This window comes from Rhagoletis pomonella, unplaced genomic scaffold (assembly GCF_013731165.1).
Source record: "Rhagoletis pomonella isolate Grant_MI unplaced genomic scaffold, Rhpom_1.0 Rhpom_scaffold_00013, whole genome shotgun sequence".
In the NCBI taxonomy this organism is placed as follows: domain Eukaryota; kingdom Metazoa; phylum Arthropoda; class Insecta; order Diptera; family Tephritidae; genus Rhagoletis; species Rhagoletis pomonella.
The window spans coordinates 5,895,423-5,920,086 of record NW_023458567.1 but is presented as its reverse complement, the minus strand read 5'-3'; the positions used below and the strand labels follow the sequence as shown (position 1 = coordinate 5,920,086).

The 24,664-nt window shown below is 36.3% G+C and overlaps 1 protein-coding gene across 2 annotated transcripts in view; it reads right to left on the bottom strand.

Moving 5' to 3' along the window:
• Positions 1-520: 520 nt before the first annotated feature.
• LOC118748639 overlaps positions 521-24,664 on the bottom strand; it is a 37,793-nt gene continuing 13,649 nt past the window's right edge. The window contains exons 2-8 of one of the 2 annotated variants that reach the window (XM_036483216.1): positions 20,098-21,319; positions 19,480-20,020; positions 7,871-8,047; positions 3,015-3,156; positions 1,680-1,926; positions 1,514-1,603; positions 521-1,454 (exon numbers count right to left, since the gene is read on the bottom strand). In XM_036483216.1, coding sequence (XP_036339109.1) covers positions 1,516-1,603; positions 1,680-1,926; positions 3,015-3,156; positions 7,871-8,047; positions 19,480-20,020; positions 20,098-20,900 — 1,998 coding nt within the window. In that variant the 5' untranslated portion in view covers positions 20,901-21,319 and the 3' untranslated portion in view covers positions 521-1,454; positions 1,514-1,515. Of the gene's footprint in view, positions 1,604-1,679; positions 1,927-3,014; positions 3,157-7,870; positions 8,048-19,479; positions 20,021-20,097; positions 21,320-24,664 lie in introns of both variants that reach the window. The other variant, XM_036483215.1, reaches the window with a different exon arrangement.

The following is a 24,664-nucleotide window of genomic DNA, read 5'->3' as shown; positions in this document are numbered from 1 at the left end:
TATAACGAGGTGTTTCTTGACTGCTGCGCCACCTAGCGGATCAATTCGCATTGTCATTGGGTTCTGAGCTAAGTTAGAAGTTGGTTCAAAATTTTACCCAAACAAACATACATATTACACACCTAGATCTCATACGCGATCAACTCAAAAAAATGAGGACCATTTTTTTGCATAAATCAATGCATAGAACTTACCTTCAACGAGTGCAACTATTTTTTTGTTTTTCATGATTATATACATACATTAACTAAAACAATACTGTTATACCTGTATTAAATGCCTTGAATCTGTACGATTCAGTTATATTTCCCGATATGAATTTTGAGTTAGCACACTTTAGATCTAGGTGTGTGCTATGTACATACAAAGCAAGTTAAATAAAAGCTTATAAAAAATAAAGTTTATTTTTATGAAACATTTTTTCTAAATTTTATTTCGTTGTATGTAAGTAACCTTTAAAAATATCGGCTTAGAAGCTATAACTATACATACATATATGTATATGTATTAAATAAATATGTATTGTAAACCCACACCAGCGAAATATATTAAATTTAAATTTTTAAAGCATAATAGATAAATTCTTTGGGTACTTCGTTTTAAAGAAAACTTAAGGCTTGTTTTCAAATAAAAGAAAACACATTGTCAAATCTGACTAAAAAACAGTCTATCGATTGATTTAGGTCAGAATGGTGTACGGGAAATGCGCTACTAAATAGGCTAGCTGTCCGTTTTTGGGCCATAAAGGAGATAAAGTTGTTTCAAAATATGACATAGTAAAAACCAGCCTTTACAGTGTGTATTGAGCTTTCTTTTGATTTGTTAAACTAATAAGGGCTAAGAAATTTTTTTTTGAACTTAAATCGTTTGAAGAGTTATTAAAATTTTGTATATATAAGGAACTTTAATTATTTTATTTATAACAATATCAAAAAATTTAAAAAATTATATTTTTGTTAATAAAAAGGCGAAGGACTCGCTGCTTATAGAGTGAATTAATGCTTGTTCTACGTGGGGATATAGTTTCGATATCTTTATTTTCGCTTTGCCTCTTTTGTCCTAAGTGAATATGCTTTTGTTTAGTGTTTTGTATAATATAAAAATATTTAGATTTTTGCTTAAATTAATACATATAATTACATATAAACTAAATTTTTTTATTATTTTCTTATACTAATGTGCTAACGCCTTTAGGGCCCGCTGGCCTTAAATAAATATTTAGAAAGAAAAGTCAAAAAACATTTTCAAGACTAACAATGGATATCAAAATGTTTTCGAATCTCTTTCTCAATAGCTTATATTTAAGGATAAAGGAGAGGTCAAGTATTATTGCGTTTTGTATTTGTAAATATTAGCTTTGCGCAGCTTTCAGTTCTCAAAGCATTTGTTGAGAAAAAAAATTACAAAAATCAGTCTTTAGATGTTGAGCGAAGTGAAAAGCTAAAATATCAATGCTTAAAAGTTTAAACTAATTAAGAAAATGTCGTCTATAGATTTGTAGTGCATTTCATACAGTTAGTAGACCCTGCCATAGGGCAGCGTATTTGGGTAGTAGGGCATCAGCAGTTTGCTGCCAAAGCGTGCCGATTGCGCCGATTCGCTGCTGTAAAATAGTAAATGAAAAAAACATTTATGAAGATTTAGTAATTTATTTAAAATATATACTTAAATAGAATTACCTTGACGAAAACATCGATGTGCACAGTTCTGCACGTTGCATATGACCCGCACCACTGCTGGGTGGTGTTAGGCCGCAAGTGCTGCCTGTGGCGCGACGGCGTGCGCGTATCAGTGAATAAATCGCTACAATCACGGCAACTAGAAAGATGAGACCCAGTACGCAAAAGGAGAGGGCCAGCTTGGAAACGGAGAGGCAGAGTGTGCCATCGCTGTGGATTTGGCGAATGTGTGGCGGATACTCTTCGGCTGAGGGGAGGAAGACAAAAATAAAAAAATAAATAAATGAAATGTATAAAATAAATAAATAAAATGCAAAAAATAAAAAATAAATAAATAAATGAAATGCAAAAAAATAATAGAATAAATAAAACTGAAATAAAATGTATACATTAAATTAAACTCAATTTAGTTAAAATTAATTTAACCTCATTAAATACATATATTGAGCTGATTGTTTATTTACATATGTATTTAACTTTCTTTCAACCCAAAAAATATACATATCGTCGATGTTTTTGCATCGACCAATTGCAAAACCGCACTCAAATTTTACAGGGGAATGAAAAAATGGTTTTTATTTAAAGGCATTGCCTTGATAGGCGGTATTTTTTCAAGCTATTATTTTACAAATCTGTCGTTTTATTAAGGATTTTACGGCTTTTATGCATAAATCTCGATGCATTGAGTTCAACATCGACGATATGTATGTACATATGTAGATGTATGTATGTATATTAGAGTGCATCACCAAAATTAGTGACGGGTTTTCCACCGGAACTATAAAATTTATTATATTTTAAGACTTCCGCCAAAATATTTCATAAAAATATTTAGAATGAGCTGGACCAATTTCAAAATACCCCCAAAAATCTCATTACATATTTTGATTGCGTTGATAAAATTTTTAAACATTTTTATGCAGTCCTTTTAAGCTTAAACTCTTCTTCCATCTGAGGCGATTTTTTAGCGAAAATGTTTAAAAAAAAAAAACTAGTTTTATTGACAAAAAACTGGATTCTCAGAGGTATTTTCAAATAGGTCTAGCTCACGTAAGTCTTAGTATTTTACGAAATGTTTGGCGGAAGTACAGTATATTTCATATTTCGGATAGAAAAACAGTACATTCTTTTTTGTATGAAAAGTGATGCACCCTAACATACATATATGAACCTTCATATTTGATGATGCACTTTAAATTCTTTTAGTTATTTATTTTTAACATATGCTTTCAATTTTATTAAATTTATTTATTTTTAAATATAAACCTACAAATTTTGTTTTTATTTTTTATTTTTTTATTTTTTTTTTTGCATCCTCTAATAATGTCCACCTACCACTCATATTATAACGACGGTCGTAACGCAATCGATCCACTTCAATTTGTGGTGCCGTCACCGCCAAAGAATTGAAAACTTCAATGCGTGCTAGATGCTTATCAGCGCTCAGCTGTAACGGCTCCGAGCTGCGACAATTTACCTGCAATGAAAAAATGTATTAAAAAAAAATGCAGTGCATATTCAGTAAAACTGCATTTAAATTGCGTACACATTTGCTGTAATAATTCGAAATGAAATCGAAAGTTTACATAAGTTTTATTTATAAAAAAAAAAAAATAAAATAAAAAACGCAAGTGCTCAAACATTTTCAACATGTTAATTGGCCTCGAGTCGCGCTACCATATCACTTAATTACCCAAATTAACAAGTAAGAAACATTGAAGCCACCAACAAAACTACAACAGCCAACACAATTATTACACGCCGCTTGGGTTTCTTTAAACTCATCTGCTTGGAAGCTTATTTCTAGCCACTACGTTCATTGCTCATCCACTCGTGCGCTGTGAACGATTTTTTCAATGCGCATGCGTGCGCAACGCCAACACCAACGCAGTGACTAGTGGATAATGTGCGCGGCTTCAGTTGTTTTCGAACGCAATACGGCTGGCAAAAAACAAAGGTGGCAGAGTTATTAAAACGTATGTATGTAAATACCGAAACGCAATGATTTTGTGGCTTTAAAGAGCCACATAGCTCATGCTTTCTTGTTAAATCAAAAATGTGTAACGCTTTGTTACTCGCATGCCCCAGACAAATGGTCAACCTCGCTGGGCGCCCGCATGCACTCCAGCCCGCCTACCCGCCTATCCGCTTGCTTATAAGAGCGCAAGCCATTCAACTCGCGCGAAAAGTGAAACAGCCTAAAAATTACACACAGCGAGGTTTTGTTGTTATTTTTGTTTGGTTTTTATATTTCTTAAGCAGGTTGCACAAACAATTTAGCTTTTAATTACAAAATATTTGCACTAATAGTATGTGTACGTGTGTGTGTGCGGCACAAATGTGCATTTGTATTGTTTACTTATTGTTTTCTGTAAAGTGCGTGCAAATAATTACGAAACAGAGTTTTTTTTTAAATATTTTGTGTCCTCACTTTCGTATCACTTCATTGATATTGGGTAATTCGCAAACAGAATAAACAAATAGTGCAAAGTGCTTTGAACATGTTTTTAGGAGATTCACTAAATAAATGTGTCGATTAGAAATTATATAAAATTATATCGGTAATAGATAATAACCTCTAATTTTATTATCGATTTCATCATCGATATATTTAAAGAACCCGTTATTCAGTTAAATACATATTTAGAGGCATACATACACATACATACATCCTTATCGATTTATTTAACAATCAATTTATCAATAACTGATACATTTGTTAATTTACATTTATTAATTTACTCCTCAATACGTTTATCGAACTCATCATCGGCATATTTATCGATTTATTAATTACACTGTTATCGAAATGTTTAACGATTTAGTTTTCGATACATGTATCAAACTAACTATCGTCATATTTATCGATTTATTAAACAATATTTGTTATAGGTAATTTTGGATAACTGAAGACATTTGATACCAATAGCAATGAAATATCGTTTTACTGTACTTATGTATGTATGTATATTTATATGTAAGTATATACACATATGTATGTACATATCGTTAATTTTTCTGCAAGTGTCATAATTAGGGATGGCAAAAAAATTAAATAATCGATTAATTAATCATATGATTAGTCACAAGCCAAAAAAAAAATATTGCAATTAATTGCAGTTTTCGAGAAGTAATCGATTAATCGAATTTTTAAGGCACTTTTTTACCGTGAGTAGATATTCACAAAAACAGTTTTCAAAAAAAATGTCTGATCCTCAGCCTTATATAAAATAAAGCGAGTATTTTTAGCGGCGATAATTATTTATTATTTAACCAAATTTGCAAAAACAAAAGCTTTGATAAGCGTTTTGTTGTTGAGCGGTTGCGTTTCTCGGTGCCTTTAGCACCAGCTTTTGAAAAGGTACCAACTAAACGACAGTATTTTTTCGAAAGCCCGTAAAGTTTTGGGTAAACAGTTTTCATTTCCTCCCAAGAGTCGATGATAATCCGCCTTAGTCATTTCATCATATTTCTTGAAATTATTTTTACGATTATTTTACAATTAATCGATTAATGAAACACAAAATTACGATACAATTAAGTCGACAATTTGACAAAAATAATCGATTAATTTAATCAAACGATTAATCGCTGCCATCCCTAGTCATAATCCAATATACATATACATATATATATATTGAGTTAAGTATGCACAAATTACCGCTAACTCTTGTTCTATGTTATATAACAATTTCATAGCTGTATCGATTATTATACGAGTATATCGCACACGATCTTCAAAGCCCACTAGAACTTGAAGGGAGATCTCCCAATGTGAGGAATAAAAGAGTACTCCCTTTGTCCTGATTTCGGATCAATAGGAGAGATTTGTCGGTTTTGAACTCCATTATAACTTGCTTAGGAGTCAAATAGGAGATATCCTAAGCGAGCAACAAACGAATACTCCCAGAGGCATGATTTTTGAGCAATAAACGATTTTTGTCGAATTTGTACTCGTTTAGGAGCCAAACGGGAGATCTCCCAAGTGAGCAATAAAATAATACTCGCTGAGGAATGATTTCGGAGCTATAACTGAGATTTGTCGGTTTTGTACTCCGTTATTACTCGCTTTTTTGTGTTATTGGAAAAATTTATCATAAGGAAAACTACAGAAAATATTTCATATAGAAACAACATAAGGAGGATGCAATAATTTAATGTGTGCTATTTAAATGAAGGTCCGTCGGTATGTGTTGCAACTTTTGTTTAAATTTATTAAATATTGTATTAGATACCGCTAAATACTTTTCAGATTTGGAAAATTATTAGGAGCGTCAGCACTTACGCATGACTCCATGGTTTTAACGTTCATATCACGCCGGTCCAGATCTTTTACTGGGTGGCAAAGATATCAGATGGGCAAAGTCACCTACACATTAAAACAAGAAAGTTTTATACACCTGCCCTATTTGCGTGAACTCCTGAACACCCACGCATCCCTGACACCCGGGACATCATGTAGTTATCTTACCGTTTTATTATTATTCTGTTTTACTTTTAATGCACTTGTTCGCAACAGGAATTCCAAAATTAATCAATAATGTAATAAGTATTATTTATATTTTGTCTGATCTCGTACTTATAGGTATCAGTTAAGATCTTTTAATATTGTATACAAACATGTGTTTAAAAAATTAAATAAATGGATTGCGCAAATAGCAAAATCTTCTAGCTTTTGTGTGGGGCAATGAAAAGCTCTTTTATTACGATGCCTTCCATGGGAGTACCCACTTATTGCTCGTTCGGGAGGAATATAGGATGTTTTTCTATGTGCACTCCCTTGTTGTCTTTTTGGGAGGTATAGGGGATGTTTTTATGCGAGTACTACCGTATTGCTCGTCTGGGAGGTTTGTGGGATGATATTTTTGTGTGTGCTCCTCGATTGCTCGTTTAGGAGGTAAAAGGGATTACTTCCTAGGACATACAATGTTAAAGGGAGTATACAAAATTACATGCTTATACACAGAAGCATACGGAGCAATGGAGAGTATTCGTATACTCCCCAGGGAGTACTCACCGAGCAATCGTACGATGCTCCCAAGTTCTACTGGGAGGTGACACAAATCAAAATAATACGTACGTCAGGAAATGCGAAAAACTGAAATAGCACATGCTAATCATATGGGCAAGGAAGACTTTACCTTAGGTTTTTTCAACATATTATAACAAAAATTAGCTCCAGCTTTTGTTGAAGGGAAAATGAAAGCTCTGTGTACGTGACTTTTGAAGATCGTGTGCGATATATAAACACAAAACTTTAACGCCGTTTTTCTTGAGTTTTGCTTTTCGAGTTATGACACTATTGAAGTAAGGGAGCGATATGCACCACGAGTATATTCCGGAACCAAAAATAACTATTAAATATCAAGATATTTATTTTTAAATCATTTCAAAATCGTTTTATTTTTATTACTTCGAGCAAGAATAATCGTAATTGTAACCATTGTAACGGGGACTGAGTTTTCATAACCGATTAAAAACTTTTATTATTCTAAAATTAAATCTGATAATAACGGTTACTATATTGTTAAAAAAATAAGAATAAATAATAGCGATCAAAAATTTATCGAAAAAATAAAAATCCAAAAATAACAATTATTCTTGATCAAAAAAATAAAAATCACAAAATAACGGTTAAATTTGATCGAACAAATAACGACTAAATTATGATTTTTATTATAAAGATCATAATCTTTGGGTTCCCAATCTGACGTACATATATTTCGCGCCAAGATACATATGTTTGTGTTGTTGTTTTATAATTTGTCACTTACAGTTTAGAGATGTGATTATGAAGCGCTAAAAGGTTTTCGTCGAAGAAATTGGAGCATTGAATATAAGAAGAAACCTAATCTAAAGCTTTAAATTATATTGTTGTACTTTTCAAATCCGAAGTAGGTTTTTAATTTTTACAGCGGGATAAAATTTTACTGCAAAGTTTATAAGGGATTTCTGGCGAAACTTTCAGCCTCGAATAGTTTCTCATTGCTGATTTTTTTTTGTGTTTTCAAAGGCTATAGAAAACCCCTTCAATGACCTCATACACATGAGTGGCCACATGAGTGTTATTTAGCATTTTCAAGCGCCGCTTACTTGAGTTTTTAGTAACCATTTTAGTAACCATTTTCGTAAGATTATCTTCTCATAATTTCCTATACATATGTACATATTTACTTCATTTAATTACTTACATTCGGACATTTGCCCTTGCACAGCTGCACGCCACAGCTGACATGCAAGCGCTCGCGATCGGGAAATTTGAAGGCGGGAAATGTGGCCGTGAATGTTTTCTCCATCAAATCGTCCGGTTGTTGTTTGGACCAACCCTCGTCGACTGGTTTGTAATGTTTGTTTAACGGTGGCATGACCTGAAATTGTAAAAGAACGTAAGTTGTTTAGGAAAAATAAGCAATTGCATAGATTCAATTTAATCTAAAAAAAAACATATAATTATTCATATTATTGCTATAAGAAAATCCAGCATGCAATGCAAATAGCGGTTTCTTAGCTGAGCTTAGCCATCCATCCATTTATTTTTATTGATTTTAGTAACGTTTTTTTTTTTTGCTTTGCATAATCGGGCCTCCTCAGTCAGCCTTAAGCAAAATGGTTTGGATTGCTTCTATTGTTTGTTATTGCTGTTGCTATTTCTTTGTTTATTTTACTAGTTACATTATATGAAGCGTAAAGTAACATCAACACCATGAAAAATGTGTTAATAAGTTTAATGAACTTCGCAGTACTTGTAGTTATGTACTTACATATTTATGTACATACGTATGTAAAAGTAAATCCGAAAAAATACATTTACTCGTAATGCTCTTTTGCATCAAAGAGCTTCAATACTTGAATATTTGCTGGGATAATCTTCAAATGAACACTAAAGCTCAGACCAGATCAGCAGGGCTCGGAGTTTGATGACATGAACTACGAGTTAAAAATAAGCTTAAACAATTACAACATGTTCTTAATATTCCTTAAAAGTTACCTAAAACAGAAAAAACTTGCAGAAAAAAAAATCCCTTTTTGTTTTATATATATTACGATAAATCTGAAAAAACCGGGCTACACAGAAATCACAGAAAGTCCATTGTGTGATCGGCTTCTTACTGTCATGATACTGGAACAAAATTATAGAAAAAAGATGGCGATGGAAGATCAAAAATTTCGTAGGGCTAACATACCTCACACAAAAATATTTAGTTTTTATGACTCCAAAGGATTAAATAAATACATTCATGACTTGTAAAAGATGAAAGATTTTGTGATCCATAAGGGGTGTGACAGTTTAAAAAGCGATGTCGCGTTATGGAACAATTGAGGCAAAACTTCAAGCATCGAAAATAATGAAAAATTCATGCAAAAAAGCAGCGTTCAAACATCTGTTCCATATCATTGGACTATTTTCTTGAATATTTCAGCAAAAAATGCACTGATCAAAAACAAGGATAAAATAAGGATATTTAAGAATAACGCCAGCGCTAATTTTATTCATGGACTTTACACTTATGGACCGATACATTTATATAACTCCCTATTGACATATTCATCAATAATTTGACGAGATATTTATCGATATTTATCGATATATTGTTGCCGATAATTTTGAATACTATAAGACGTTTGATATCGACTTCAATATCAGCCAAAATCGTAAAAAAAATTCTGATTTTTTCTTGTGTATACATATGGCATTGGACACTTTTAGATAACAGCGTAGTGCTCGACGTTGAGCTGAAGAACAGCTTAACTGATTTGATGAAATCTACCAAGATATCTAGAAAATCTATCCTATCTGGAAATCTTACAACCTTATGTCCAACCCCCGGCTATGACCAACTTTCAGCGCTGTAGAACACTGTTGTCAGGCGTGCCGTACCAAAGCTTTTAAAAGATCTGTACAATTTATTTTCGGCTGGCACAAAATGGGAGGGTAACTAAAAAGATCTAAGAAAAAAAAAGTATAATAATTTTACCAGTAAAAATAGTCTTATTGATTTTTAAGATATTTTTCAGCATGATTTATATACTTTTGCTTACGCTGTCGAATGTTCCCTACAGTGAAGTCGGTAGCTCAAAATCATGGGTTTTTTATGCTTACTATTAACAGGTCTATTGCGCGCCGGTAACAAAAATTTGGTAACCGGTAAATAAAGCTTCTGTCAATTTTTAAATTCTTCGCATTCTTTTTTTTTTTTTTTTTTTTTTGTCTACTTGACACTTGAAAGTAACCCTTATCGTAAACCGTTCCGATAATGCTAAAGAAATTTAAAATTGTGCTATGCAAAGGTCAGATCGAATTCCGTATACTTGTTTAGTAACCCTCCTAAAAGCTTTGGCTGGCCAACACTGCAGTAACTGCAGTGATGCTCAGAGAGAGCTTTTACTCTGTGCGCGTCCATATAAAATATAGAGAGCGCTTTGAAGAGTTCCGCCCGCGGGCTCTGTTTTGAGTACCACTGAACTAGAAGCACAAACAACTTTTGAGAGCTCAAAGCTTTCTAAAGTCCTTTGACGGTAAAACTAAAAGCTTAACTCAAAGAGCTTAAAAGGGACCAACCTCACATATGTACATAACATTAACAATTTCCGTTGAGACAAAGAGGAGACTTTTATTCACTAACTACTAGAGATCAACATACGTAATTGAATGCATAGTACGTCAATGGCCTATCAAATTACGTGGCGTCAACGCAAACTATTTATAAATAAAATAATAACAATAGCCAACGCAAATGCTCACAAAAGTGTGAGCAAATGTTAACGTAACAGCAAGAAGGGCGGTGCGCGCAGACGCAGAATGCATTTGCGCTAAACGCAGACATGTGTCAAGTTCAATGCTTTTCCATGATACAAAAAACTCATAGCTGAGCAAAAAAAAAAGCATTCAAATAAGTAGTTACTACATATACATATGTATATACATATGTACCTACACAGCGGGTGTAAATTACATACATACATATGCACGGGTATATTATTACTTTGGAGTCTGAGTTGCTTTTGCTTTGCCAAGCGTAATTGATGTGTGAAAAAATCACGCTTTATATTAGGAAAAAGCGTTAAGTAAATTAAGAAGAAAAAATCAACAAAAGCGCGCCATTCGATACACGCAAGTACAAGCAGATTCACTTACGTTGTCGGAAATGAAGGCACCTAGGTAGGCGGCTATGATTTAATACAGCGAAATACAATACAAACTGTGAAAATACATGGCATTGGTGTCACAGACAATAGCTAAGGGAAAACGGAAGTTCACGCCGAGTTCAGCTGAATATTTATTAGTTTTAAAAGATACTTGTTGCTCCATTTTGATTTATACTAATTTAAGTTGTGATGCTTCTCTTACTATATTCGAGGGTAGCGTGATTTTTGAATCGAAGCTTTGTGTTACCCTTGAATGTGGTAAAATCTTCTTTAGATCAGTACTCACTGATTCCTTTCCCATGTCCCAATGGCCATCATTGATAGGACTCTGGTTTTAAGGTACTCAGTAGAAAATGGAATCCATAAGCATAGTTTAATAGCATATTTCCATCAAAGGCTTAACTGCAGTTAAGAGCTCAGAGAAGTCCAAATAATTCCAACATGGGGTGATCGGCAAGGTTTTTTCTTAAGTTTTGCGTTTTTCCTTTCGTTTACATCTACTCAATAGAATCACCCCCTTCGAGTTGTAGTCTCCGTTTTTCAAACGGCATAACGAAACAACACTCTCAAGTATAAAGGTATCCACACACCTATGCGATTCTGTCGCAACAAATCCGCACCGTTTTTGATGCTACAGACGTTACTGCTTCGAAAATGCAAGTACGCACACATGTGAACGATTTTATCGCAGTAAAAACTGTCAATTTATAGACAAACTAAAAAAAATATTTGTCAACAAAAGTAAAATTATTAACTTTTCTATATCAAATATGTTTTGTTTTCTTACGTTCAATTTTGATTTATTTAGAATCCTTCTATTGACCTTTTTCGTTCTCAAAACGCGGCAGTCTGCGATTTCGGCACGACGAAAAGAAGAATTGTGAAAGTTTGAATAAATCGCTGCAGCAAAATCGTACAAGTGTCATTTAAAACTATGGTCGGCATTGTTGTAATATTTGTCGGAACAGATTCGTACCGACAGAATCGCATAGGTGTGTGGATACCTTAAGTCACTCATCATGCGCGTGCTAGTATATGGCGCAGAAGCAAGGACAATGACAACATCCGGCTCTTGGATTATTCGAGAGAAAGATTTTGCGGTATATTTAATGACGTGTATGAGCTTCACAACGACATGGACAAAGTGCAGTGAATTAAAATACAACGGCTCCGCTGGCTTGGCCATATCAGAAACGTTCCAGCTCTGAAAGTATTCAACTCGGAATCCGCTGGTGGGCTTGGCTTCACTTGGCATTTCCAATTGGCGTCAGTTGGCACAGAAGACAAAACGACTGGTGCTTTGTCGAACTCGGCCAAAACCGCTTAGGCGGTTACAGAGCAAAAGAAAAAAGACAGAGCCCATATATGTAGTTTGTCAGTAGGAGCTGAGTAGGAAGCCTAATTTAATCGGAGTATATTGGTAGTCACGAACGTTTCACGTTGTAGGTTATTCAGACAGTTTTGACGACTCAGTGGGTTGTTCGTTTACTAAGCGATTCTGATTTATTTTCGTGTAAAGCTGGTAGCCATGATCAATACTTAAGCGACGTACCTCGCTACCGATACCCTGATGGCTTAAGACGTGGAAAGTGCTGCCAGAAAGTGAATCTAGGGCCTTGTTCTTGCAGCAGGTGGCTTGTAGAAGGGATTTCGAATCCATCGACGTTTATTTTCTATTCAAGGCTCATTTCGTTCGTCCAGATGGTTAATAAAGTGGCCGTGGACTTCCGTGGTGGATATTTCGACGTTTCGCACAGTGGAAAAATAGTGAAAATCTCCGGGGTGTTAAACCGAGTTTGTCTTTAGTCGGCTGAAACTCTCAGATACGGAACTGAGGTTTGCTTTTGGACAAATGGGGCTCAAATTGGCCATCCGACGGTGGACCGACGGTGACCAAAAGCGCCTTTAAGCCTGGTAATCCGACAATTTTCGAGTTTGGCAGTTATCTTGAACAGTGCTGCTCTTTAAGAGCTACGACTCGGTCGGTTATTATTACAACAATTTCCTTATCCAGACCTTGAGGAATTCTCTGGGGCGAACATCAGCTGGCTGCGGGATTTTATTAGGACAATCATAGCACAACGTATAAAATGACACTGTTAATTACTAGCGTTCAAGGCATCTTAGTAGCTACATTTGGGAAGTAAAACCCTTCTTAAGTTTTGGGCACTAAGTACATTAGAAATGAAAATGGATTATTGACTCTAACCTTAAAGCATCAAAGCATCTAGAGGCTCATTTTACCCACTTGCTACGCCACTTTACCAAATTATGTTCCAACCTCCTTCGGCCAGTTGATAGAAATAGTTATCAATTAATGAAGAAAGACAGTTTAAGGTTATTCTATAGTTTTTTCTTCAATCCCTTTTCCATGCCCATATTTTTGCAGATTTTTTAGGCAATAAATCTTTCTTAAAGGTCAGCACTTTTCCACAAATGTCAAAGCAAATGGCATTAGTTGACATCTGGACATTTAAAAGTAGCGCAAATAAACAGGGAAGTAAATACGGTGCGATTTACCGTGCGAAACTTGGCCAAAAATAAAAGAAAAAACAAACAAAATTAATTGAAATAAATAGTCACAAAATTGCACAAAAACAAAAACACATGCACAGGGGGCTATGAATGAAAACTCATGAAAACGGCGGCATGATGCAGCAGTAAATTAAGATTCCCGCTGACAATTTTGACCTCCTAACGCCAAATGAAAGCGAAATGAAAATGAAAATCAAAGCAATGAAAACCCAAACACAAAAACATAAAAACATACATACATACAAATGTATGTAAAAAGGTTTTGTGCGCCGAGAATGAGAATGGAAAATCAGTCCCGGTATGTGCTGGGACGTCCGTAGCCAGTCACTAGTTTATTGCTTCATTATTCTAACGAGCATTTAATCTATTCATCTACGCGCAACTTAAATTATTTATTTATTACTATTAGTTTTACGCTAGCGCTTACGAGAGCGAAGGGAATAGATAGAAAATGCTGAGGTGAGCCGCCTTGAGCGATCACTTAAAATAGAAAACCGCGCGCGCGCTTTAGAAGCGCATCAAGAAATCATTGCCGGGGCTACACTGGGTCACATGCTGCCATGGTGCTTATGCTGCTCCAGCAGTTAGCAAGTTACTGTGCCATGACAATAAAACCTTTGTTGGCCCATTTCTGGCGCAGATGAACTAAATGCCCAACAACAACTACAATAAAAAAAACAAATGGAATAAGTGCGTTCAGCGTCAGCGGGATAGTATTTATGTATGTAGTATAACGATGGCATACGCTGTAATGAATATCCAGCCGCCGCCGAGACGGTCGCGCTTGTGTTTCGCGTGTGTGCGCGGAATCGTGTCAAATATGCTAATGGAAAATATTTCACTCTTGGCTAATTATTGTGACCTCTTAATCTACTCAACTATGAGAATCACTACCAAGTAACCAAAAATAGCAACAATAGATGCTAAAACAATACCAAGCAACTGTTTTTTTTTCATACGCTTCCTTCTCCGCTTCCCTACGACTACATAGTAGTGTCTCAAGCTGCAAATACTTGTTGGCAGAACAAGTGCCCTGCGAAGGAGGGTGGAAAAAATATACAATCAAAGTGATGAATAATTTAATTGCTATGTAACCGCATACCCAACAACAACAGCAATTAAATACCGTAGCAACAATGTGACTTTTATGCACAGCAGTAGTGGTAACTAGTATGTATGTATGTATGTATGTATGTATGTAGTCCAAAACTATGTTCTAACATTTAGCATAATTAGATGAAAGAGTTGTAACTAACAACAAAAAGGCGTACGTACGGGCGCGAAGACGGGCGTATGTATGTACGCATGGTCGGTTAGCTGGTAAGCGCTATAGGCAGGCGTAACCGCGAGCTTAAAATAGCGTGGAAGCGTTAGTTGCAACCTATTTATCTACCGTTTTACAGATATAATATACAAACATATGTACTGTAGTTTGTACCTTTTTAAGTGCTTCGTTAAATACCCGTGAGGTATGGAGCAGCGCGTTGGCATGATTCAAATACTTTTTTCGCTTGTACCGTAGAGCGAAACATTTAGAGATAATTGTGTGAAGAATTTTGATCCAGAAAATAAGCGAGCGTTTAAAACATACATATTACACATAAAATAAAGATGTAAAAAAAGAGTAATTCCAGAAGGTAGTTGCAAATTTTTGGCACACTTTTTTTATAAACAGAAAAAAAATCTGAGAAAGGGTTCATATTAAAAATGAATTAAGTTTAAAAACACCAAAAAGACTAGATTGAGCCCTTTGATGGCTGAACAAGAACACAGAAGTGCAAGTGTATAGGTAATGTGACCAACTATTTCATAGCTCAAAGAAATACAGGTTACGTTGGGTTAAGTTAACGCCGCGAGCCGATTAAGAAATCCATGAGAGCTCAGTGCTTGTTCAGAAGTGCGAGCCAAAATGCTTAAATTTTAGTCCCGCTAAAGGTGGACAATCGAAAAGAAAGTGTGGAGACGACTCCACTTCATCTTCCTCTTGACTGCTGAATACCAATCGCACAGTGGCCTGTCAGAACCTCCATCACTAGCCCTTGAGAGGTAAAGTTTTTTGAAGTGCCCTATAAAAAACATTTGCTGCAGCAGAGAAACGTCTTCTTTTCCTTTTTATGTCAGAAAAGGACCCGATTTCCCTTAGCCTGATATCAGTTCGTGCTGCGACAATTCGGTTTGCACAATACACAGGCGCCGTGTTCAACATATGCATGTTAAGCGCCGGTGTAGGTGTGGTTCCTAATGCTTCGCTAATTCCTGTTTTACAAGTGTTGCCTTCTCTAGTGAGTTGCATCAGACAAGGGCTGTTTGAAACAATATAGCCTAAAATCTGGTTTCCTAGAGCTAAAGAATCAATTTGGGCGAGCGACCCCACCTTTTACGGATAGCTCCCCTACAGCACTACAAGGTAACTGACACCTTTTCTACCCTTTCCTCAATGTTAAGCTTCTCCGACAGCCGCCGTTGATCGCCCACCTAGTCATCTGGTTCAGGTAACCTTGAACCAGATTAAAAGGCGTGTTTAGAAATCGGCCCTTAACCAAAAGCTTCACATCATCTACATAGGTGATCATATTATAATTATATACTTGACTATTGCCTCTGGAGTGACATTGTTGTAGGCCCCCTCGATATCGAAGAAGGCCCCTGCTGCATGATGCGTGCAGGCTTTCTCTGACCACTTTACCAATGTGTGCAGGGCGGTATTCATAGACCTTTTCTTGCAAACGGCATATTGAGCTCTTGAAAGACAGTCACGAGGAATCTCGTTTCTTATTTACAGGTCTATCAGTCTTTCTAGTATTTTTAGCAAAAGCGTTTTTAGCAAAAATGAAGAGACTGATAGGCCTAAAATCTCTAGGAGAAACATTAGAGCCTTTTCCGGCCTTCGGGATGAACACAACACTGAATATCCTCCAAGCCTTAGGGTTGTATCCGGTCCTCATGTAGTTCGCGTAAATAGGATCCAACCAATTACACGACTCCTTCAGAGCACTTTGCAGCTGCGCGGGTATGATGCCATCGATCCCGGCGAATTAAATGGTTTGAACGAATTTATCGCCCGGGCCATGTGACGATCATCCAGAAGATCGGGGAAGTACAGGACCTGGGGGAAGATTATGTAACCAGTTAGCGACAATTTTCGAATCGCTATCGCACTTTTTGATGCAAAAAATGCGATAGTGATCCGAAAATTGTCGCTAACTGGTTACAGAATCTCCCTCCTGAAGTACAAAATATCGCAAAGAAGTACATTTGACTGTACTTCGAAGTACGAAGTACAAGAGCCAAAAAATAAGTACTGTACTTCCGAAAGAAGTACGTTTGGTCACATTATGTATAGGCTACACAGTCGAACGTGAAGCTAAGGAACTAGGATTGAGCTGGTAGAAGTTAAAATTCATTACCAGAAGCAGAAATAAGCGGCGTGCACGGTGCGGAATCATTGTTGCTACTTCTACTCCCATTACTAGCAGTGCTGCCATTTTAGCTTTCTTCAGCTAAATTTAGCTTTTTTTATTTAGATTTAGCCGGAAAAGCCCTATTTAGCTCTTTCTTAACATTTATTTCTCTCACGATATTTTATTATCTATAAATATGAATATTTAGTTTTATATTTTTTAATGCGATTTTAAGTACATACTCGTATTAGATAAGGAATGAAAGAGAATATTATCGTGATTTCGAAATTCGACAAGATCTCAATTAATAAATTTAGAATACTAATATATCGAGTTAGGCCATTTTCTCTTTTAAGCTATATTTTACTGGATTCCCAAACAAAATTTACCGATAATCCAGCCATAGGTGCAATTTAAGATGCCCTTTTAACAGAAGCTTAATAAAAATATAATGAAGGGAAACGTATTCTCTTTTAATCCAGAGTTAAACCTTCTAAAGTCTTTTAAGGCGTTTTACTGAAATGCCGCCCCCTTAAAAAGGCGAATCCTTTCAAAGATATGTATAGAGTTAGGAGCACTAAGGGGCACAACAGAGTACACTGAGCGATGATGATGTAAAAACATGTCGCACATTTTCTTCAAAGGTGTATTTACTCTAATCTTAGCATTTGTTAGACTAACAAGCTCCATAAGCATATACCTCTATCCGATCACTGCGTGGCTAGACTGTCACTATGACACTAATCAGCTCTTTTGCAACTCACTTCCCCTAGCAATGAGAGGGCGATAGGCCGAAGATGGAACGAACCACTGGTGAACTTCTACATACAAGTATGGATCGAAGCTGAGGAGAGGTGCCAAGATCAAGGCATCTGTGTGGCTCACGTTGCGCTCCTAATTACACTTGTATGGGTACCAGGCCATTATGATATATTGTAAATACTACTACTATTGCTCTTACCTTCTAGAAAATCAGTAGGAGAGTCGTTACACACAATTTTCTGAGACATTTTTCAAAAAACTCAACGAATCATTGCGATGATGATGACGATAACACAAACTATATTTCTCAGCTCTTTTTTTATTAGTTCGGAGACGACCTCCTTCAAACGCGCTTAAGTATTCATTGCTTCAAAGAACAAACGTTGGCTGGTTAACTTCGTGTCACTTTTACTTTTGATTATAATGGATATTGGGGTCTTAATAACAATATAACCATGTAGTAAGAAATTTCACACTTTCACTGCACTAAATACGAATTTTGTCTGTCATACTACTTATAGAAAACTTTTGGCACCATTTCAATCTTATTACCATAACAAAATCAGCTAGTGAGTATAATCAACAAAAGTGAAGAACAATTCCATACATGTATTAGAACTTATTATGAGAGTTTTAAATAAGTAAAGAAATGAACTAGTGGAGTTACAATGCAGCTCTGAACGTATTGGTAGCCCAATAATAAAAGTTGGGCCGTTAATCATTAAATTAAATGAAATTAATACAATAAACATGCTGTGATGTGTCTACGAATAATTAAAAAATAGTTAAAATGAAAACCCCAAATTTAGTGTGTAGCGATATTTGTATGCAACAATTGTGAAAGAAATGTCACGCTAATTCAAATAATAGCAATTGAAACAGTGGCATTAAAGATGGCCAAAAGTTACAAAGCCTCTTTCTGCTTAACTTCAGAATGAAAGTTGAAGCAAAAAAAAACAAGAAGGGGGCTAACAGGTTTCAATTAAAAATGAAAGTTTGTTTTTCTATGTTGCTACATACATATGTATGCCTGTACATATGTATTTATGTATGTTCATTAGACCATACAACCACCTTAAAAGCAAACCAAAACAGTTCGACTTACACCCCTCCCTGAGTCGAAAGTATTTTTGCAGGGAAATTTCGCAAACAGTTTTTTTTTCATGGCTGAACCTAGGGCTCGCCGTTGTACATTTTTCGGTGACACCTACCTGGAATAATGAAAATAGTTCCTTAGCAAAAGTTTAATTAATTTTGAAGAACTTTAATTTACTGGCATTAGGGTGGTTGGAACTGAGATCTGGCGCGTAAGTACTAGAACTGCGTATTTGATGTCAAGAAGCTTTTCTTTAGTCTCAGTGGTGTACAGTGAATTTTTTTCCTGGTACGCTCTAATGTACACCTTCCCTAATTTTCTTTTCCGTAATAGCAACTATGCAAAGTTAATCATTAAACATCTAGATGAAAGCTTTACTAATCACCTTAATTTTTCACAGGCACAAAACGGCTTCTAGCAAAATAACGGTAGCTAGAAAAATTAAGAAAAAGAGATTGGGGGTTTGCGTATAAATAAATTTGGCAAAGAAATAATGAACGCAGCAGCTTAGCTTAGTGGATAATTCGTTTGAATAATTAGGTACAAATGTATTTACATACGAGTACAAAATTTAAAGCATTAATTTATTTAATTAAACGAACTCGAGGTCATTGATTTTCCACAGTTGAAAAAATAAACAAAATTAGTGTGCATTTCTCAGATGGTAATGTGACCAAAAAGAGTTGATGGCTCACATATACATACATACATGCATACATACGTATATCGAAAAGCTGCTGTGCACAAGAATTATAAAACTCGATTTAGCCTCGGTTAACTTTGCAATCGGTGAGCAACTAAAATTTTCCATTAACTTAAATATTTTATTAAGCTACACACACTACCAACACCCACTTACCTGTTCATCAACTGTGCAGCCACGCTCGTCCAGCAACTGTTGTTTCGAATCGCCCAGTCCATCGAGCGCCGCGCAGTCCACTACGCGCACACCCATCGAACCTGGTACTATGGCGCGTACAGTTAACATTGTGGCTTGGCCCACTTCCACCGCGCCGGAACCATCAAGGCCGCCCAGCTCGAGCCAAATGCGCACGCGCGGAGTGGCACTGTTGCTGGCTGTGCTGGTTGAAGCGCCACGAACGCCATCGCTGGCATTGCTATCGGCAGCGTCATCACCGCCATCGCCGCTTTCAGTAGCGGCATTCGTGGGCACTGCTGCAGTTGCTGTTGACTCAGGAGTTTTGGAGGTCGCGCTTATTTCCGGTTCTTGTTGGCCTTTTTCTTCTACTGGTTGTTGCTGCTGTTGCTGGTGTTCTTTCAAATCAACAGCAGGCACATCCGTTTGTGGCGCATCGGTGAAATCTTCATTGTTAGCTGTCGTAGCGTCATTTTTATCACCCTTGCTTAGTGACGCAATAAGCGTGCGCATTCGCCCGTTTCTGGGTAGAAAGAAAACCGAAACAATCAGTTAGGTTTTAGCTCCGCGTAGCCCACATCGCGTGTAACTCCCACTTACCTGTAATTCTGCGCAACTTTTCGCTGTTGACCACCCGCTTTGAGTCTCGCCCGCTTGCCCACCATGCCCGCTGCAGGTCCCACCATCATGCCCATTGCCGTTGGCGGCAACTTGCAACGCACTGTACGCAAGATATCCGAACTCTGCCGCAATTTCTGCTCCATTTGCAGCATCACGCGCACCGAAAGCTCCATCACGCCATCAGCGCGCGGCTCAGCGCGTACACCACAACCGGATGTGGGCAAACGCAGTGTGACATTTTGTTGTGCGTTGCCGCGTGCGCTGCACTCCAACGGAAAGTCCTTGGCATAGACAAGGCCACGGAAATCGCGATTCAAATCGATGCGCATCGAGAAAAGGTCGCGCGTACAATTTGTATGCACCGCGAGCACTTTGTAGCGCTTCTTCGGCAAGTTGCCTAGATTGCGGCCACTTTTAGTCGCTTTGGCGTCAGCAGAAGTGGCCACTTGTGGGGGCGGCGCCACCTCCACATCCGCTACTTCTTCATCATAGCGGTGTCGTGCGCGTTCTTGGCGTCGCGGCGTAAATGAGGACGTTGATGGCGGAAACAGGCGACGTGTTGTTAGAAGTGTGGCTTCCGATGACGAAACCAGTGGTACAGCTACCAAGGGTACTCGTGTTGGCGACGCGGCGACTTTTAAACCATCTGCTGCATTGGCAGCTTTGGCTGTAGCTTCGTTTGTCGTTCTCTTTGTCCAGGCACCGTGACACATGAGCAACAGTGACAAGACCAGCGGCAGCTGTAACGCGCTGACTGTCATTTGCCACCGTTGCAAGAACATGAGTACTTCAATGTGTGTGTGTGTGTGTGTGTAACGCTAGTCAATTACTACAACAATAAACTACCGTTAACAGTTGTTTATGTTATTAGCGGTTAAATGTTAGCTGCACTTGTGGTTTATGGTTTGAGGTAATTATGTACGTACAAGTCGGGTTGACAATTACAATCTTAATGCTGTTGCTTAGTTTATATGCGGTTAACCGTATTTTTTTTTTTTTTTTTTTTCTTTTTTTGTTGGCTTAGTATGTTGTTCTTACGCCTCGCTAATAAAGGTTGCAGAAGTTTTTCCAACGCGTTGTCTCACATATTTTACTTCGATACGGCTTATTAGACACTTCCAGTTGTCGCGCTTGGGCGATTCGTTCAAGTCTATCAGATGTTCTGCGTTGCGGTATTGTATATAATTCTAAATCAGACAACCTAAAAAATAAAGAAAAAAATGGAGTAATTAGCTATTTTATCGCAAAAAAAAATTTTAAATAAGAATATGTAATCATTGACAGCTGTGGTGTAGTAGTTGGCAGTGCGCCAAAAGCTCAGCCAAACACTAACATATTGTGTAAGCGCCAATCTGTTATTATCATTAATCATTGACCGCTATCCAACTCATATCGTCTATGTATTTTCAAAAAAAAAGTTGTATGCAGGTTCATTCTTTAACAGATGTAAACTTACAATAACATATAACAAGGGTGGGCAAGGCCGAGGCCGAAGAGAGCCACATGTAAATTCTAAATGCTACAACGAGCCACACGAAAAAAAAAATTTACATAAAATTATTATTAGAAATGAAAAACATTAACTTTATTATTATTCTAATGTACGTGAGATAGATATTAAAGAAAATTCAAAAGGTCTCTTGGCCAAATTTTCAAAATCTGGTTTTACGTCAGTTAAAGCCGTTCTGTTAAATGTTGGTTAGTAAAAAATGTCCAACAGCATTCTGGCGAAATGTCATCTGTTCTCCCATAAGACAAATATATACAAAATAATACGCGAACAGAAAATTTGCAGAAACTTGCAAGTTAGACGAAGAGCTTTTAGAAATTTTGTTTACATTCAAAAGTATAAAATTGACAACGTAAGAAAACAAGTCCCGAAGTCTTATCCTGACACAGTTCACTGACTAAACGAATAATTACTTCCTTCTTACAAGTTTAATTAGTCGCATTTTACTATTTTAACTTCCAAACCATCAAATTCAAGTTAGGGATTTGCCTAAATTCTAACCAGCTGTTTTCGATCAGCTGTTTTCTTGTTGGCAAATTGCTGTTGGGAAAAATTTTTCCAGCAGAAACTAACAGCTTCCTCTCAAAATGAAATGTCACTTTGCTCTCTCAAATTCCCCTACATTGGAAGTTTTTGGCGTACGCGATCGCAAAAAGCTGATATTTTTTCAATATTTAACAGGCACGTGAATGCAACTACAGTGAAACCCGCTTAAGTACCCACCCGCTTAAGTAACCAACATTTTTGGGCGCCATGAGTTTTTTAATGTAATCTGAAGAAAATCCCTCTCTTAAGTACCTCCCCGCTTATTTACCCAATTCGCCTAAGTACCTAAATTTTTCGTTCCCCATTTACCACTTTACTTATAATTTTCCCCTTGTAAGTGCTCTTTTAAAATTTTTAAAATATTTACATATTTTAAAATTCAGTGGCAGCGGTACACAATCGATATTAATTGCCACCGTCAGTGTAACATCATGCAAGTTTCAAGCAGCTAAAAATTAAAGTTGATTTTTTAAAATTTTTCGTCGCATTTGCTTCCATATAACGAATAAACACAATTTATTTTTATGTGAAGAGAAGCGCAGCACCTTCAGCGAAAAAATTCTAAAAAATCAACGGTAATTTTTTGCCACTTGCAACTTGTTACAATAAAATAGAATGAAGTCACTTCTGAGAAAAAAGTTTGAAATTTTGATGAATTTTCAGTATTCTATAAAATTTTGTGCTTAGGTTTAAATGGTATTTGTCCAAAAATGCAACAACTCGTATTATTTGCTCATATGCTCATATAAATTTATGGATTTTTTACGATTTCGCCACCTTTTCACAATTTTTCAAGTACATATTTCCAATACTTAAATTTTGTTAAAATTAAAAAAAATAAATAAAATAAAAATCGCCCCAAGCACAATCATAACTAAAAAAAGGAAATACAAAAACAAAAAATTTTAAAATTCATATAGTAGTTTTAGCTTACAATGGTACTTTATTTAATTTGAATTACGATTTTAGTGCTGTTTTGTCAAAAGGCTATAGGTCAGTTTCATTAAATCACAAACAACTAAACGCTTGCAATTAAACGCAAATTAAATTGTTAACCACTTATTTGCCGACTGTTTTTTAAGAAATATTTTTTGCGCTCGTTTTTTTTTTTTTGCTTTTCTATTTCTTTTTGGAGATAATCACATCAACAGCAGCATTTAATCACCTAGTGCTTTATGTACTGGCAGACATAAATATGTACATACATATGTATAGCATAGCTCCACTGGCTGGTTAATGACATTCACACGTTTTGTCACCGGAACCGGTTACCATGCGTGCTAGTTATTCGCACACCCATACATATTTACTTACAAACAAACGCCCGGGAATTGCCGACAGCAGTAGTTTTTGTTGTAGTTTTAGTGTTTTTTTTCCCGGAGCCACTGTCATTTCAGCCAAACAAATCCATCATAATGCAAATGCTCTAATTTAAAATTAGCAGCATCGCTTAAACATTTTGTAAGACATGCAAATTTAGTCTGACATTAAACGGCTGCGAAAAGCAAGAACAACTACAAAGGCATTGTGAATGGTGGTTACCATGAAGAGCCCTTTAAAGATGCTGCTCCGAATTTTCGAACAAAAGGCGATGGCCAATTGCGTCGTACTTGCAAACAGAAATGCTAAGTCCGCCACTAAGTAAGTGTATGCATATCCAAGTAGCTCCATTCAAATTTTAAACTAAGCCCTTTAAGTCGCTTAATTACAGATGCAAATCGCTGCTTGGCTTTCCCAATGGGCAGCTATGAGACTGGCTGGCGACTTGTAGCTACGACTGACGGCTGGCCGGGCTCTTTTGTTTGCCCAAAAAAATGTCAATTGACAGCAGTCGCAACAATGCCAGCCTTAGTAAGAGTAACTTAGTTTTAGTAGTAGTTTGGGGGAATAATTTGAAAACCCAAAAAAGATGGGTATACGAAAACAAGTGATAAGTCCAATAAAAAAGGCCTGAACACAATATTAAAAGAAAAGTGAAACCACGTGCATAAGTCATTAGCATAAATTATGTAGTATAACCCATTCAAATATAACGATAAAAATTCCAATATTAAAATTTAAAAAGTGTGAAATCAGTAGAACGATAAAGCCAGATTTTCGATAAATTGTATGCGTATTAGTGCAGGTGCCCTCGTTGTTTATGTACTATTCTATGTAATTTTAAAATGAACAGATCGAATCATACGCTGCCGAGTTACGACCGCTGTTAAAAAACTGTTTTTGTTTTTACTTTTTGGAGGTCGCTTTGACTAGGCGTCGATGCTGCCCCCTGTCGATTTATAGTACCTACTATTTTGTCGAGATATTTATCGGTATATTCTTTATTAACAAAATTGATTGGCATATTCATCGCAGTCGATACACTTAGCGACATATGTATATATACATACATTAGAGTGGTCCAAAAAAAAAATCAGATATAGGGTGCGGGGCACCTTCCACAATTTCTGGAGATTTCTTAAATTTTTAATATGTTTTTTGGCATATAAA